This window comes from Delphinus delphis, chromosome 7 (assembly GCF_949987515.2).
Source record: "Delphinus delphis chromosome 7, mDelDel1.2, whole genome shotgun sequence".
Taxonomy (NCBI): Eukaryota; Metazoa; Chordata; class Mammalia; order Artiodactyla; family Delphinidae; genus Delphinus; species Delphinus delphis.
This window is the reverse complement of record NC_082689.1, coordinates 18,945,042-18,961,341: the sequence shown is the minus strand read 5'-3', so window position 1 is coordinate 18,961,341 and position 16,300 is coordinate 18,945,042. Positions and strand designations below refer to the sequence as shown.

General features: G+C 59.4%; 1 protein-coding gene across 1 annotated transcript; it reads left to right on the top strand.

Moving 5' to 3' along the window:
* The first annotated feature begins 576 nt into the window (after positions 1–576).
* On the top strand, positions 577–12,266 carry WNT10A (Wnt family member 10A). The gene is made up of 4 exons (XM_060015537.1): positions 577–915; positions 1,989–2,251; positions 8,287–8,666; positions 11,102–12,266. Exons 1-4 carry the CDS (start codon positions 803–805, stop codon positions 11,597–11,599), a joined length of 1,254 nt encoding a protein of 417 aa, XP_059871520.1. The 5' UTR covers positions 577–802; the 3' UTR covers positions 11,600–12,266.
* The last annotated feature ends 4,034 nt before the right edge of the window (positions 12,267–16,300 follow it).

Sequence of the window (16,300 nt, the reverse complement as noted above, 5' to 3'; positions counted from 1 at the left end):
CCTGCAGGTGTGTATACTGGGGGGTAATGGCTCCCCAGCAGCTGCGGCTCAGCCAGGCGCACACACCTCGCAGTAACACGCACCTTCCCACACAAACCAGCGAGCCGGCTCACTGGCACCGCCCTGTGCCTGATCGCACAGACCCCAACACCTCTCCTCGCCCCCACCCTCCCCACCGCTGCTCCCGCCCCGAACCCTGAGCGGACACAGTGGCCTCGGGACGAGTACACGCCTCTACCCGCCCCCCCTCGCCCCGTCGTCATGACGTCACGTGGGGTAGAGCCCTGAGACACACTGCGGGGGGGCGGGGAGGGAGGCGGCGGAGCTCCCCGAGCCGGGACAGTCACTCACTCACTGAGCGGTGGGGCCGGGCACAGACAGCGCCGCCCCCCCACCCCCGCCCGCCTCGCACGCCCTCGGAAGCGCAGGCTCACCGCGCTGTGCTGGGGGGGCTTCCCGGCACCCCAGCCTCTCGTCCCTCGCCCGCAGCACCTCCGGGCCCCCCCTTACCCTCGAGAGGCACCGGGAGTTGTTTCAGGGGGCCCTCGGGAAATTCCCCGAACCCCTGTGCCAGGAGGTGCCCGGTGAGCCCGCCCGCCCCCACCCCCCCGAGGGCGGTGCCCGGGGGCGCTGCCCCATGGAGCGGGGAGGCGGGCACCGTCTGCTCCCGGAGCCGTGACCCGAGTTGGAGCTGTGTGTCGCAGCCGCCCCGACCCCCGCGGATCATGCGCCGTCGCCCCTGGCTCGCCGGTCCCACCGGGCTGTGAGCCCCCCATTCCTGGCCCATCACGGCCCGCGCGCGATGGGCAGCACCCACCCTTGCCCCTGGCTGCGGCTCCGACCTCGGCCCCAGCCGCGGCCCGCGCTCTGCGCGCTCCTCTTCTTCCTACTGCTGCTGGCTGCCGCCTTGCCCAGGTGAGCCCTCACCTTATGCCCCGCCCTCCTGGAGAGCTGGGACCCTCAGCCACAGGGGCGTCTGAGCTCCTGCTGGGGCAGGGGACCCTGGAAGGAGGGAGGGACGGTGTCGCGGGAAAGTGCTGGTGACCAATGAAAGAGTACTCTCACAGGAGAGGGTTGAACTGGTGACAGAATAAGGGCAGTCCAGGGAGACAGGGCAGTGCCCAGGAGAGTGAGGGCTGCTAGAAGGGGAGGTGTGTGTTTAGGGGGAAGCAAGTGCCAACCTGGAGTCCCTGCTGTGCTGGGGGAATGCACCCCCAACCCCAGGAGTAAAACTCAAACTGCCCTGCTCCACCTTGCAGATCGCCCCCAGGTGGGGACAGGGGTTGGGGGCCAAATGAGGGTAGCCCAGGTGGGGTCAGTGAGAGATTGCAGCTAGAAGGGTTCTCAGTATGTGTGTGTGTGTGTGTGTGTGTGTGTGTACGTGTGTGTGTCTGTTCGTCTGTCTGTGGTCGAGTGAGCCCAGCAAGCTGTGTTGTAAACAGCAGTCTGTGTGTGCACACGTGTGTGAATGCGAGGGCTCATGGATCAATGTATGTTAAGATGAACATGTGTGTGTACTTGTGAGTGTCTGTGTCTATGTGTATAACTATGTCTGATGAAGTGTACGTGTGGGTAAGTGTTCCTGCGTCTGTGTGTCTACCTCATTGTGTGCGGAAGTGTGCCTGCATGAATGTGACTGTCTGAAACATGCCGTTTGGGAGTGGTCTCCCGGAGAACACTGCATGTGAGAGCATCTATGCCTGGGGATGTACTTATGAAATACTGTGTGTGCAGGCATACCGGACGTGTGTGCATTTGCACGTAATCTGTGTGGGTGTGCAGCTAGGTGGGTCGTGTTGGAGGGGATGTTGGTGAGAAGGTCGAGGAAAGGAGAATGTTTAGGGGTATACTGATGGGCTCAGCCTTCAAAAGCAGGGGTGGGAACAGAGGAATTATGGCCTTTGGGACAGAGTGTGTATAGTTAGGTGGGGCCCTCCCAGCCCCCGAAAACACTCACCCACCCCCACCCCCACCCCACATGCCTGCAGGTCTTCACCCAATGATATTCTGGGCCTCCGCCTCCCCCAGGAGCCCGTGCTCAACGCCAACACAGTGTGCCTGACATTGCCAGGCCTAAGCAAGCGGCAGATGGAGGTGTGTGTGCGCCACCCTGACGTGGCCGCCTCGGCCATCCAGGGCATCCAGATCGCCATCCATGAGTGCCAGCACCAGTTCCGGGACCAGCGCTGGAACTGCTCTAGTCTTGAGACTCGAAACAAGATCCCCTATGAGAGTCCCATCTTCAGCAGAGGTAGCTGCCCTTCACCCTTGACCTTCTGCCCACCCCACTCAGCACTTCCACTCTGGAACCTATCTGCCAGCCGTCCCCTAACCCACTCCCTCAAGCCGGCAACCTCCCCAGGTGCTCATCTGCCAGCCGTGCCGCTCTCCTGCCTCTTTCTGCTCTGGGAAAGTCCATGAGGGTCAGACTAATGGGGTAGATGTGGCTCCAGGCTGGGCTGTGTGGGGTGAGGGCAGCAGGCTTCACGCCTGAGAATTGAACTCCTGGGTTATCTGCCCTGAGACTGACGCTGCATATCTCAGGCCCAGGAAATATCCGTATCTGTTGCCTGCCTCAATTTACCCTCTACCTAGTAAACACCATGTAGAATGGAAGCCTGGGATAAAGTACCCAGAATCAACATGAAGAGGGGTCAGGGACTTTTGCTAAATGGTGTAGTTGAGGGAAGCCTGGGCAGGTAAAACTGTACTTCTGCAGAAGCTCTTCCCAGTGGGGTTACACCACCAGCCTCTGTGTCATCCTTGCCACCCCTGAAAATCCTCTCTAAATCAGAGGCAATGGGTGTGTGCCTGCCTCCTGCCCAGCAGGCCTGACGGCCCTGGCAATTCCTCTTCCCCTCACAGCTCAGAGAAGCTGCAGCCCACTATCTGTCCCCCTCCCTGGACTTCTGGGTGACCCAGGGTCTACCCTCACAATCCCTTGAGTGGCTTGGGCTGGAGGTGACAGAAGGTTTTGTCACTCATTTCCACTCACACCCACCTCCTGCCCTGGTATCTTAGACTTTGACTCAGGTCTTTTGGGAAAGGTGGGGGTCCTGTCTCCTGGATGGGCCTAGCTGGGTATCTCTCTCTCCCCTCAGCTGCTTGAGTGGGACAGTGTGGGGACCTGGCTCCTTGCGACTTGTACAATTCTCAGGTGACAGTAGAGGAGGAGGGGTACCCCTGTACCCTGTGGCCTTGGGGCCCAGAGGCTTCTGGGAGAGTCAGACTCTAATGTACCCGAACTTCAGAAAGAACTCAGAGTCAGGGGCCTTTCCCTTTCCACCAGGACCCCTCCTTGCATCCCCGGAGCCCCCAAGTCAGGGGCCACGCCAGCCTCCCCCAGCCCAGCCCAGCCCCGCCCCCGGCCGCCCGCCCCGCCCCCGCGCGCTTTCCCTCCTCCCGCCCCCGCGCGCCCAGGGCGCTGTTTCTCCCCGGCCGAGCCCAGCCCGACGCGTGTGGCGGCATGCAGCCGCGAACTAATCCCCGCGGGCATCGGCAGACGGCTCCCGGCCCCAGCCGCGTGCCTCTCAAAAAGGGCGCCCCCCTCCCCAGGCTGGCGCTCCCGCCCCTGAGCCCCTGAGTCCCTGAGTCCCTGAGCCCCTCCAGCCGTCTGCCCAGAGAGGCTCCCCGCGACCCCCGCCGGTCGGCCGGCCCAACTCAGGTCCGGCGCCCCGCCCCGGCCGCCCCCGCTGCCCTCTCCCTCGCGGACACGAAGTGACAGGCTACGGCATCTCTCTTGACCCGGCCGGGCCGGGCCAGCGCTCGCCGCCGCCGCCGCGCGCCCGAGCCCACTCGCTCCCCGAAGTCCGGTTCTCTTTCCAGCGCTCGGGCTCCGAGCTTGTTCCAGGTTCTGCTCACTGGGGTCTCGGGCAGGCATTGAGGTTCTCACCCCTGCCACTTCGGGTGAGGCGAGGCTAGCTCTTCATCCCTCTTCCCGGCCTCGGTGTCCCCTCTTTCCACTCTGGTCCTCCTGTCCCCTCTAGACTCTCAGGAGTCCCTATTGCTTCGCCCGGGTGAGGCCTGTTCGGGCTGGTGGAGGACACGGGGGGCTTTGAAGCTTCAGGGCGAGTTCCGAGAGGTGGAACCCTGCGGGGCTGGCGCGGTGCCAGATGCCCCCGGGTTCACCTGCAGTTTAATAAGCGGGAGGTGAGCTGGGGGGACGGGTGTGGGGAGAGGTGAGGTGTGGATGCGGGAGACTTGCCACGGCTAGCCGGCGCGGGGCGGCGCCCAGCGCCGGGAGGGGATGGAACAGTGGGTCCTAGGCTCCCGCAGGGAGGCTGGCCTCCTTCCTTTGGCCTCGGAACACCGTCCTACCTCTGTGGTTTCTGCCCCCCGCCCCCCACATTGCAACACCTCATTTCTACCTCTCATTCCTCGGAGGGGACTCTGTGCTTCTGGAAAGAAATTTCCGCTCCCTCCACCTCCCACCTCCAGGGGCCACCATTGCCGTGTCTCCCTCACTCAACACTTGTGGGATCATTTTTTTGGTCCATCTTGGCCCATCACCTCAAGGACTAGCTAAATTTGAATCCCATGGGGCCCATCTTGGTGGTAACCAGCCCCTGGACTGGATCCTTCCCCCAGTCTCCCTTATTTTCAAGCCACAGATTGTCCATCATGGGGTCAGGTGACCCCAGTTTCCCCCACGTGGACTATCAGGATGCCCACCCCCCTTCTGACCCAAGCTGCCAGTGGGGTTCTCTTAAAGGTGCACTCTGCCATGTTTAAAATTCAGAGACTGCTAGAAGGAGGTGGTCCCCCAGGTCTTCCATCTGAATGCTGTTACTGTCATCTAATTGTCCTGACACCTTCCCTGAGATGGGCTGGGCTGAAGGGATGGAGTTCTGACGTAAGAGGGAGACGGAAGTATTCTTGAGCACCTAGAGTGGGTGCCTGGGAAGCAGGACATACAATAGGGCTTTACCCAACCAAGGAGAGGGATGTGAGGGTGCTGGGCCCTGGGAGTTGGGGCACAGAGAGAGGGGCCTCTAGCGGGGCTAGAAACAGTCCTAAATAAGCGGTGAGAGGACCCCCCAGCCCAGGCACAGCTATGACCTAAGTGCCGAGGGCAGTGGTATCCCCAGCTTTCTGTTCTGAGGATCCACAGGGTTGGTGCCTCGATGGGTGAGATACTGGACAAACAACGGCTACAGGGGAGCTCTTCATTGTGAGGACTAGAGAACCCCTCCATCTCTTACTCAGGATGCGGGGATCAGAGGGACATTTGGGGAAGGGGCTACTTTGGGCTGGGCTTGGGCACTGGAGTGAGAGGGGATGAGAGGACAGGGAGAGGCTTGGTGGAGGGGAGTGAGTAGGTTCACACAGCGGGCACTGGAGCACTCATGAAGTTTGGGTACTGCCCTCTCTAAGGCCCAGGCCCATTGAGAATGGATGGAAAGAGGGGGTTGCGGCTCTGCAGTAAGCCAGGCTCCCAGCCCAGGGGAACCCAACAATTTGAGTCCATCCTCTGCTCTCCAATGCCCTGGCTCTTTCATCTCCCACCTCCCTTTTACATTTATCCTCAGGGAGTCTTTGTTTTATGCCTAGGTCTCCAGGCTTGGGGTATGTGGTGGTACTCAGATGGGGAGACTGAGGCACAGGCAATTCTATCCCAGGATTACTTAAGGTCCTATTATTCTCGTGGCACCCAATAAATTAGCCAAAACATATTAAGTACTTGCTGTGTGCTTGGCACTGTTCTAAAGCACTTTATCTGTACTTTAGTATCCTCAAACAATCCCCGTGCAGTAGGTCCTATCATTATCTTCATTTCCAAATGAAGCTAAGAGAGGTTGGTTAACTTGCCATTAGTCACACAGCTTGTATGTGAGCTGTAGAGCCAGGACTCAAATGCAGGCCAGCTGTCTTTAGAGAATGCCCTCAACCCCCTGCATACTGCCTCCCAAGCTACAAGGCCACCATGATTTCCTCCCGTGTGCCCAGAGGTGAACTGGTGCAATGGAGGAGTAATCCAAGAAATGGAACTGATATGCACGCGCGCACACAACACACACACAAACACCTACCCGTGTTTGTGCAAACATGTGGCTACATTCAGTGTCACCCCTAAGTGTTCCCACGTGCACACAACCCTCTCTCTCTCCCCAGCCCAGGCACATGAGCACGCACAGATTATTTGTGCACAGATTATTTGCACGGACGGAATGGAGACCAGACCTCTCCCCTGTCCTCCCTCTTTGACTTGAATGGGCAGGGCTCAAGCTTCTCTATCCCCTCCTAGCTCCCACTGGCTCGGGAATCCTCTCTCTTCCACACTTCCCTGCCCTCCAAACCTCCTCCCCCAGCCCCTTCCTGGCCGTTGGCTTCTTCCTGTAGCAGCAGCTGACTCCACTTAGATGCTGGCAGTCCCTGTCCCAGATCAAAGGCAGGGCGGCTAATTGTGCGTCTTAAGGAGCCCCCCACCCCCAGTGCTCCGGGCAGCCCAGCTGGCCAAGGCCCCTCCCCTCTCCCTCTCCAGCTGGCCAGATGGCACAGTGCCTGCATCTGCCCCAGACAGTCGGGGCCAGGACTGAAACTGGGGCCCTGAATAGGAGCGGGGGGCAGACCCAATGGGCTGGACTTCTCTGAGGCCTGAACGCTTGGATCAGAGGATGACCACACAAGCCCTGCCCAGTCACTCCTTCAGTGGCTGTGACAGCTGCCAGAGGCCATTAGGATGGTGTCTTTAGCTGCCTGGGGTAGGTAGGGGTGTTCTCTGTAGGCTGTGGGCTTTCTCCAGATTCCTCTAGGCCTGCCCTTGAATGTAACAGAGCCTGGAAAATGGTGTTTGGGTTGGCCCAGCACATTCCCCTGGACCAGCATCTTGCTCTTTCCTGGTGCCATGCATAGACAGGGCCATAGGACTGGGAAGTGGGCTACCTGGGTTTCTTACTCAGCAGCTTGTCTTCCCCAGAGCCAATGTCCTTCAGCAGAAGGTGGCCAGGCCTGCTGGGAGAGCTGGGGCTGTGTCCAGCTCCATAACTCCTGCAGCCTCGGGCATCTCTCCTGGTTGGCTCTCTGGGATCAGTGAGGCCTCCAAGTCCTCCCAGTCTTTGGAACTGATGTAGAAGGACGCAATTTTGTTTTGTTTTGTTTTTCTGAATCTCTGGCCTCTACCAAGCCATCAGCCTCCAGATGGGTTCTGGGCTCCCCCACAGGTGTCTATGGCACAGGTGGATTCTTCTCCTAGTGTGGGAGCTGTTATGACCCTTAGTTTCTCCCACTGCTTGAACTCTCTCAGGTTCAGAGGCTGGTCAGTAACCAGTACCAGAACCTGCCCCTCGCCGGTCCTTTCTCAGGTGCAGAATAAGGAAGAAGCAGCTTGCAGGTCCCAGAGCCCTACCCTTCCCCGCAAGTAGGCCTCCCCCTGCCACAGGCCCAGAGGATGGCTCAGGCTTGGGAACACCAAGGAGGAAAGCAGTGTAGACAAGTCCTGGACTCCTGAGAGTGGCTCATCAGGGAGTCTTTGCACCCCTAAGCATCTCAGGAAGGCATCTACCTTAGCTAACCGTTCCTTCTCAGTGTTCAAAACCGCTATGTGATTAACCCTGAGCAGGCGGTGGGCTCACCTCCAGCATCCTTCAAACAACCTCTTCAGCTGACCTCGACCGACCACAAGCTGGTCGGTGGCTGGTGGCTGGGCGATGCCCTTTTCTGAGGAGAACTTCTAGGATGTCCAGACAGGCAAAGGGGAAGTTCTGCTGGCTCTTTTGTTTGCCTCTCGCACGTGGCCATCAGACAGTGTTCTTTGATGGGCCTAAGGGGGTGGCTGCAGGCAGGAGATCTTGGGGCCGGGAACTTTAGGACACCTTCTCCTCTTACTTACCCTTCTGCCCATTAACATCTCCTGGGGCCCTGAATTCCATCACTGGTAATATTTTTTAGGTTAAAATTTGCCTTCTTTCTGCAGGCTTATCTTAAAATTGCAGATATCACATGAGAGGTAGTAGCTTAAGTCCCTGATGGTTAAAAAAAAAAATTAATGTTTACTAGATACTTTCTGTCCAGCAGGAGAGATGTAGTCTCAATTCTGAACTTGCTAAGGGTGAAGCAAGGGAAAGGAGTTCAAAACGGAGGGCTGTGGGAGAGACCTCTCCCATTCCATTGTGTGCAGAACTTCCGGTGTGATTTCTGCCCCTCTTTGAATCTATGCCCTTGTACCAGATTCTCCCCCAACACTGGGCCTCTACTTCCTCTCAGTATGGTGAGAAGGTTGGGCAGGGAGGGCAGAGGGACGGGATGTGGAGGCTCCTCAAAGGCTGTTTCCTGTGTCTCTCTGCGCAGGTTTCCGAGAGAGTGCCTTCGCCTACGCCATCTCGGCAGCCGGCGTGGTGCACGCGGTATCCAACGCCTGCGCCCTGGGCAAGCTGAGGGCCTGTGGCTGCGACGCCTCTCGGCGCGGGGACGAGGAGGCCTTCCGTCGGAAGTTGCACCGCCTGCAGCTGGAGGCGCTGCAGCGCGGTAAGGGCCTGAGCCACGGAGTTCCCGAGCACCCTGTCCTGCCTTCTGCCAGCCCAGGCCTGCAGGACTCCTGGGAGTGGGGCGGCTGCAGCCCCGACGTGGGTTTCGGAGAGCGCTTCTCTAAAGACTTTCTGGACTCCCGGGAGCCTCACAGAGACATCCATGCGCGCATGAGGCTCCACAACAACCGAGTGGGGCGGCAGGTGAGAACCCCATCCCTCTGGGCCTGCTCCAGACCCCTCTGCCTAGGCCCCTCCCCTCCCCCAGGCTTATGTCTCCTCTGGGGACCACACCACTCTCCCTAATTCAGCAGCTTTCTCATTGCCCCCTCCTAATTCAGTCATCAGATGTGTTTTGGATAACTACTGTGTGCCAGGCGCTGGACTAGGCCTGGGAATATGGGGATAAAACAACCCCTGCCCTGGGATAGCTCCCCTTCCACTGAGCAGCCTGCTTCTCCCATCTCCTGCTGTGAGTAGTGGGGAGAGCTCTGGGCTGCAGTCAGGACCTCAGAGTCTAGGCCCAGCTTTGCAAGTCTGTCGCTCCCCCTGTAAAATGAGAAGGTTGAACTGCATCATCCATAAGGCTCCCCAGCACAAATGTTCCATGATTCGGTGCTTTCCTATGCTGGGACCCCCCTCCTCTCCCAGGCTTTCTGGGCAGAAAGAGGGATTCCTGCAAAGGGAGATCCCTAGGGGCCACTGTGGTACTGTGTTATGTTGTCGTCCTCCTTTCTCCCCCCACCCCCCAATGTTCATACTACCTCAAAGGTCATTTATTTGAGAGAGAGAGAAGAAGAAGAAGGAGAGGGAGAGGGAGAGGAAGAAGAAGCGGAGGAGGAGAGGAAGGAAGGAAGGAAGGGAGGGAGGGAGGAAAGAAAGAAAGGGGAAGTAATAATATCCTGCATTTAATTTATTGAGTGCTTACTCTGTGTTAGGCACTGCCTGGAGCATTTTACTACATCCTATTTCACCCTTACACCTACCCATGAGGGTTCTATTATTAGCCTCATGTTCAGATATGGAAAGTAAGGCACAGATAGACTAAGAAGCTTGACGAAGGTGATGCAACAAGTGAGAAAGTGGCAGAGGCAGGATCCATCCCCAGGCAGTTGAGCCCTGAGCCCTTTTGTTCTATAGTGTAGTCTACACTAAGTTGCCTCTCTGGCCCTCAGCACCTTCTTTTCCTGGCTCTTCCACCCCGTCCCTTCTCTTGGCCCTGCCCAGCCTGCTCAGGCCTTGTTTCTGGCTTCCCCTCACTCTAGCTGGCACTTTCTCCATCTCACTCCCCTTTCTCCTGGCTTCTCAGCCCAGGCCAGTTCACCTTCTTCTTCCACAAAGACTGGAGCTGATTCAGCTCTTCCATCATGACCGAGAGGTGACGTAAACTGAGGCATAGCCACCCTCAGGTCACGTCCAGCTCCCACCCAGTCCTGTCCGGTCCGTGCAGCTCTTTTCCCAAGCTTTGATACCATCCTAGCCCATAGCAGCAGTGCCTCCTCCTCCTTGTTAAACTGGTTAATTAATGGCTGCTGCCTGTGGGAAGCAGATGTTCTGGAGCTGTTGGCCAGGGGAGGCACGGGGCTGCTTTCCACGTGGTGCTGACACCACAGGCTGCACATACAAGGTGCAGAGCCCTTTAAGACTTGGAGGAACGGGGTCCCTCTCTTATGGCCCTACTGCCCAGGTTTGGGGGACCCAGGTCATTTTTTGGATGGGGGGCAGCGGGGGGAGGAGGATGTGGCCAGTTTCCTCTGGGGTCTCTGGTGAGGATGATGTGAAGGCGCTCTTTGGGAGGAGGCTCCGGAGAGCAGCCTGAGAGCTGGGCAGGGGCTGGGTACGTTGTATTCCTGTAACTAGCTCCCTTGGAGGCCTGGGAAACTCTCTCCGCTTTCATTGCCCTGGGGGTCTGGCTCTTTGGGTTCCCTTTGGTTCTGTACTCAGGTAGGGCCGTTGGTCCCTGTTGGTGCTCACTGTTTCCCAGGAGGAATGGTGGCTCTCAGCACTGGGCAGAATAAGCACCAGACAGTAGAATGGGAGAATGGGAGGGGGCGGGGGGGAGGGGGAGGAGGGGGTGTCTTCCCAGCCCCTGGCCCCTCTCCTTAGGCTCCCTGAAAAGTGCTGCAGGGCCCAGAGGAGTTAAGGTGCTTTTTCAGCCTCCCCACAGCCTCCGCTCACTGCCTGGAGTGAGGCCAGAGGCTTTGGGGCTGGGATGTAGTGGGGCCAGCACACCCCAGCTCCTGGTCCTGCGGGTTGGAAGGAGAGGGAATTTCCCTGAGGATCTGGGGTCCCCCCTCAGGAAGCAAGAGCCTAGAGCCCCAAGGGCCCCCCTGCAGCTGCTGGGAAAGGCGGGGGGTGGGGGGAGAGGAGGGGAAGCAGGAAGGAGGGAATTCCCCCAGGGTCTGGCCGGGTGGGAGGTGGATGCGAGAGCAGCAGAAAGGTAGGCAGAACTCTTCTCCTGGCCGCCTGGTTTAGGAGCTGTGCCACCCACCCACCCACCTGGGGCCTCAGCTTTTGCCTCCGTTCAATGGGGGTTGGTTTCCAGAGCCTCTGAGAGTCTCGAGGGCCGGTGTCTGCGACGGGAGGAGGCCAGTGGGGCTGGCCGCGGGCGTCACCCCTCCCCGTGCCTCCCTCTGCAGGCGGTGATGGAGAATATGCGGCGGAAGTGCAAGTGCCACGGCACGTCAGGCAGCTGCCAGCTCAAGACGTGCTGGCAGGTGACGCCGGAGTTCCGCGCTGTAGGGGCACTGCTACGTAGCCGCTTCCACCGCGCCACGCTCATCCGGCCGCACAACCGCAACGGCGGCCAGCTGGAGCCGGGCCCCGCGGGGCCACCCTCGCCAGCCCCGGACATTCCGGGGCCTCGGCGCCGCGCCGGCACCGCCGACCTGGTCTACTTCGAGAAGTCGCCCGACTTCTGCGAGCGCGAGCCGCGCCTGGACTCGGCGGGCACCGTGGGCCGCCTGTGCAACAAGAGCAGCGTGGGCCCGGACGGCTGCGGCAGCATGTGCTGCGGCCGCGGCCACAACATCCTACGCCAGACGCGCAGCGAGCGCTGTCACTGCCGCTTCCACTGGTGCTGCTTCGTGGTCTGCGAGGAGTGCCGCATCACCGAGTGGGTCAGCGTGTGCAAGTGAGCGGACGGCTCGCCTCCCTGTGCCTGGTCCTCTGCAGCTTGCGATGTTGTCCGGGCAGCGTCGCCTTGGTTCCTGGGAGTGGAGGATGGACCACAAAATCTTACAGGAACCTCCCAGCTCTGAGGTCGTCAAGACGGCAATCACGGGACAGTTCAGGCCCGCTCAGACCCCCTGCTCACTTCTGTGGCCTCCAGGACTGGTTTGCCTCCCGGGTCTCTGACCCAAGCTCAGACAGTTCCGTTGGGCTGGCGGTTGCCCCACACTCTAGGGCAGTGTCAGCCAGGCATCCTCTGGGCCTGCCTCCTTTTATCTCTTCACCCCTACCCCTGGAGGGGGAGGGAATGAATGGAAGCTGATGGGGAGGGGGAGGAGGATTAAAAAGAAGAAATGGACATCACTGAGCTGAAGTGATTCTGCGGAGGCCTCAGACACCCTCCCCCACTGGCCTCTGTCCCTCATCATTTAACAAATATTTATTTTTGCACTCTTTGTGGCCTGGCACTCTGTGGGGGACGAGAGGTGCTGGGGATACAGATGTGAATGCGAGATACAAGACCTGCCCTCTTGGAGTTTACATTCGGGCTGGGGAAGATGAACAGTAAACAAGAAAACACACAAACAAGGTCATTTCAGACAATGCTATGTGCTGTGAAGAAAATAAAGCAAAGTGCTGGATGTAGAGTGATTTGTGGGGAGTGGGGCCCCTCTAGATAAAGCTACTGGTTGGGGAAGACCTCATGCTGAGACTGCATGAGGAGGAGAGCCATGCACAAATTGAGGGTAAGGGCTTTTCAGGCAGAGGCCATGTGAATGCAAAAGCTCTGAGGACAGAAAGATCTCAGGAGGAGCAGCAAAGAGGCCAGTGTGGTTGGAGTGAAGAAATCAAGGGACAGATTAACAGCAGAGGAGCTGCTGGAGGGGGGTGGGGGATGGGGAATGGTCACATTATGCATCCTTCCAGGCCAAGGTAAGGGATTTTATGTAAGAGGAATGGGAACCTTCAGAGGGTCTTAGGCAGGCAAATGTCATGGTCTGATTCCCACACTGCTTGCTGTCTGGGGAACTGAAAGGCAGGGGACAAGTTGACAGCAGGCGGCCAGTTAGGAGACTACAGCCATCTTCCAAACCAGAGATGAGGCCTGGGCTAGATGGAGGCAGTGGGGAAGTTGGCAAGGAGCTGGATCAGGAGCCCTGGATGCCAGAGCTCCAGCTGTCCACCTTGTGCCTGAGCCCTCTGCCACAAGCCAGGACGAGTGTCGGCCAGTAGCACCCGTCAGCAGAGACAGGAGGTACTCTGAGAGGAGTAATCCTGGGCAAGACCCAGCTCAACCCAGCCAGCCCAGCGCCCCAGGGAGCAGGTGGGGCTAGGAGGTGCGGCCTGGAGAAGGGTGGCAGGGGAGGGCCAGGAGACTCGCTGTCTGGATTCTGGTCTCTCCGAGTCCAGGCAGGGGAGGCGGGGTATGTAAGTAAGGCTGGGGGTGGGGGGATATCCTTCCTGGGTCTCTTGTGCCCCCAGATCCCCAGCTCAGGATGTCCCTTGGCAGGTCAGCCAGCCCCCCCTCCATACCCCCATAAGAACGCTGCTAAGCTGGCGGCCTGGGTCCAGCATTGCACTCTCCTTGGCTCTCAGATCTGATGTTTTTCCGGAACAGACCCTCAAGGAGGAGGCAGTGGAGAGGGAGGTGGGGTCAGGTTCTCGGGGAAAGAACCCTTCACCAACTTCATCCGGGCCTCCTGCTGCTCACAGTGGAGAGTCCTGTGCCTCAGTCCTGTGCCTCAGTTCACCCCAGAGTGGCACCCTTCTCGATGAACCAACCAAGGATGAAGTCTTGTTCCTTTTCCCAGTTGCCAGCCTACCTGCATCTCCATACTTCCCTGGCCCTGACCCATGTCTCCCTACCCCTGGGTAGGGCTGAGAAGGAAAGGAGGCTCTCATGGTGATGCACGCCTGCAGGCCCACCACCTGGGACACTTGCCCTCATGCGCTTGCCCTCAGCTCCCTTCCCTCCAACTCCTGCATCCCAGCAGCTCTCAGACATGACTAAGGCAGCAGGACATTTCACATGCTCAGTTCTGCTGCCTCTGGAGAGGACAGGGTTTCTCTCCCCATCCCCCTAAAGACAGTACCACAGGCAGGCGGGTGAGAGTCCCCCAGGAGGAGGGGTGGGCAGGAGCAGCCAGACACACCTGCTTCATTCCTTTCCTCTTGTTCACCCAGGAGAAAGCTTTGGGGGCTGGGCTCGCTGCCTCCTCCCTCCCTCCCATTCAGGGTAGGAGGGAAGGGAGGGGCAATGAAGGCCTGGGGGGGTACTCCCACCCCCTGCCCAGCCCCCAGCAGTGTCCACTACAGCGTTAGCTGTGGCTTCAGCCTCCTCTGCCTTCCAGGCTTTAAGAGGACAGAGTTGGGGGAGGAGAGACTGAAGATGAGAGACGCAGGATGAGGGTTGGGATAATGAGGTAGGAGCTGTAACACTGCAGGGCGTGCTGCCTCTAGAGGGAGGGGTGGGTTATGGGGTGGAACAGGGGACTGGACACCAGGCTGTGGGGGACATATCCCAGTCAAGTCAAATCATGGTGATCTGATACATGCTAGCTTTACCTGTAAAGGGAGAGAGGAAAAGTTGGAGAAGGAACAAATAGGGTGTTGCCCACCCCCATCCTTTCTCTGGGCCTGAAGCTGACTAGAGTCTGGACCAAAGCTGAACCCCACATTTGAAAAGGGGTGTATGGGATTTGGTTGACCCTAAAGGGAGATATGGAGGTGATAAGTGGTGGGAAAATGGGGCCCAAGAGGCCCTGGGTTTATGCACTCTGGCTACGAGTGAGGCAGAAATCAATGTGCTGGTTGGAAATAGGGGAAATGGGCTGAAATAAAGTGGGACGGTGGAAGTAAATAGGAGGAAGAACTTGCCAAGAGCTAGGAGAGGACCAAGGTTCAGATTTGGAAATAAGAAGAGAGGGTGGACCAGACTTCACTCAGAGGGGGAGGAAGCCATCCCCACCCCCAACACCTTTCACCTTGAGGGACATTGGGCCAACTCCTTGCAGGAGGAAAAAATAGCATGGAGCCTGGATGGTCCCAAAGGGAAGAAGGGAGGGAAGTAAGAGAGAATGAGGTGGTGGATAGATCAGCAGGCAGTGGTGGGTTAAAGGTCAGGGAGAGGCAGCCAGACTGGGGTGGGGATCACAACCCAGGCATCCTGCTTTTTTGTCGCCCAAGGTCCCAGGGTCAGAAAAAAGAGGGAGAGGCAAAGGTAGAGGCCTCGGCAGCTGTAGGAGGGCCAGGTGGGTGAGAAATGAGGTCAGGGGCATCCCGGCCCTCCCTCGCCTTCCTCCGAATTAATGCGCCCCCAGCTAGCCCCCGGCAGGGGGCCTTCCACGTTGGAGCTTGGCCAGGCCCTAGTCGCGGCCTCCCTCCACCCCTCCCACCCCCCCTTCTCATGTGGTTGCCGGCAGCTGCCTGCGGTCGCTCCAACTCCTGCGCTCAAGGCACGGGGACTTTCCAACAGGGGAAAAAATGACTTAATGAGAGTGGGAGCCGGGGCGGGAGGGACAGGTCCCTGTAATCACCGCTCTGCTGTGGGGCCTACGCGCCTCCGGGCCCTTCCCTGGCTTCCTGCTGCCAGCGCCCCCCTCGGGCTCTGCGGGGGGAGGGGGACGGGCTGGCGCAGGGGATCCCTTTTCAAGTTCCAGGCTCTTTGGGGGCTCCGGCTGCCTTTGTTCCCTAGGCTTGCCCTGCGTGGAAACTGAGACGCCCCGTGGTCCCTCTCTGGACTTTGTCCTTGAAGTTGGGGGGTGGCAGTCCTTCCCATGAGCCACGGTCCTCTGCTGGTGGATTAGAGGGGTGCGGGATCGTGGAGAGCCCTTTGCCACTTCGCGGCTGCGCACTTCCAAACGCCTCCGGTTGCTGTGGCAACCAGGGCAGTTGAGGTGTGTCCGCAGGGCTGGGAGGCGCCCACCCCACCCCCCTTTTCTCGCAGCCCTCCGGGCCAGGCCGGGCCGCTGCGGTGCGCGGGGGTGGGGGTGTGCCGTTACCATGGCAAGGGTGCGCTAGGAGGGCACATTCTTCCCCAGGGTGGGAGCGCCCCGGGGATACGAGAAGGGGGGTGATGGGGGCAGCAGAAAGGGGAGGCTAGAGGGTCAGAACGAGGGAGGAGTCTCGGACAAGACGCTCCAGGGCTTCTGGGGTTGGGATGGGGAGTTTGGAATCTGCCCTCGCCACCCCCAGATCTCCGGAGATGTCCCGGTCCTCCCCCCTCACTCTCGCTGGGGTTCAAGCCCCTAAACCCCGTTTCTGAGGAAGGGATCCGAACTGCCGACCCCGAAGGTCTTTTGGCTTCCTCCGAGGTCTGGTTCGCCGAGCTAAGTGTCCATCCCCTCCCCCCGCAAGCGGAGCTGCATCCCAGACTGCGACCCGAAGCCCTGCAATTAAGCCCCTCGCCCTCCCCTGCGCCGCCCGCGGGTCCTCTGCCCGGCAGGGCCTGCACCGCCAATTACAGCATGCGCGCAGCAGCTGATTACTCCGGAGTCCAGGAAGCGGCCGGGGTGGGGACCTCAGCAGGTCCAGGCGGCGGGGTCCTTGGGGTAGTCCCCGGCCAGGGGTCCTTCACTGGAGCTTCGGGCTGCGGCCCTCTAGCCCAAAGTCTCCGCTCCAGACAAGACGGGGAGGAGGGTCTACTCGGTGCTCAGTCCTGCGCTGCC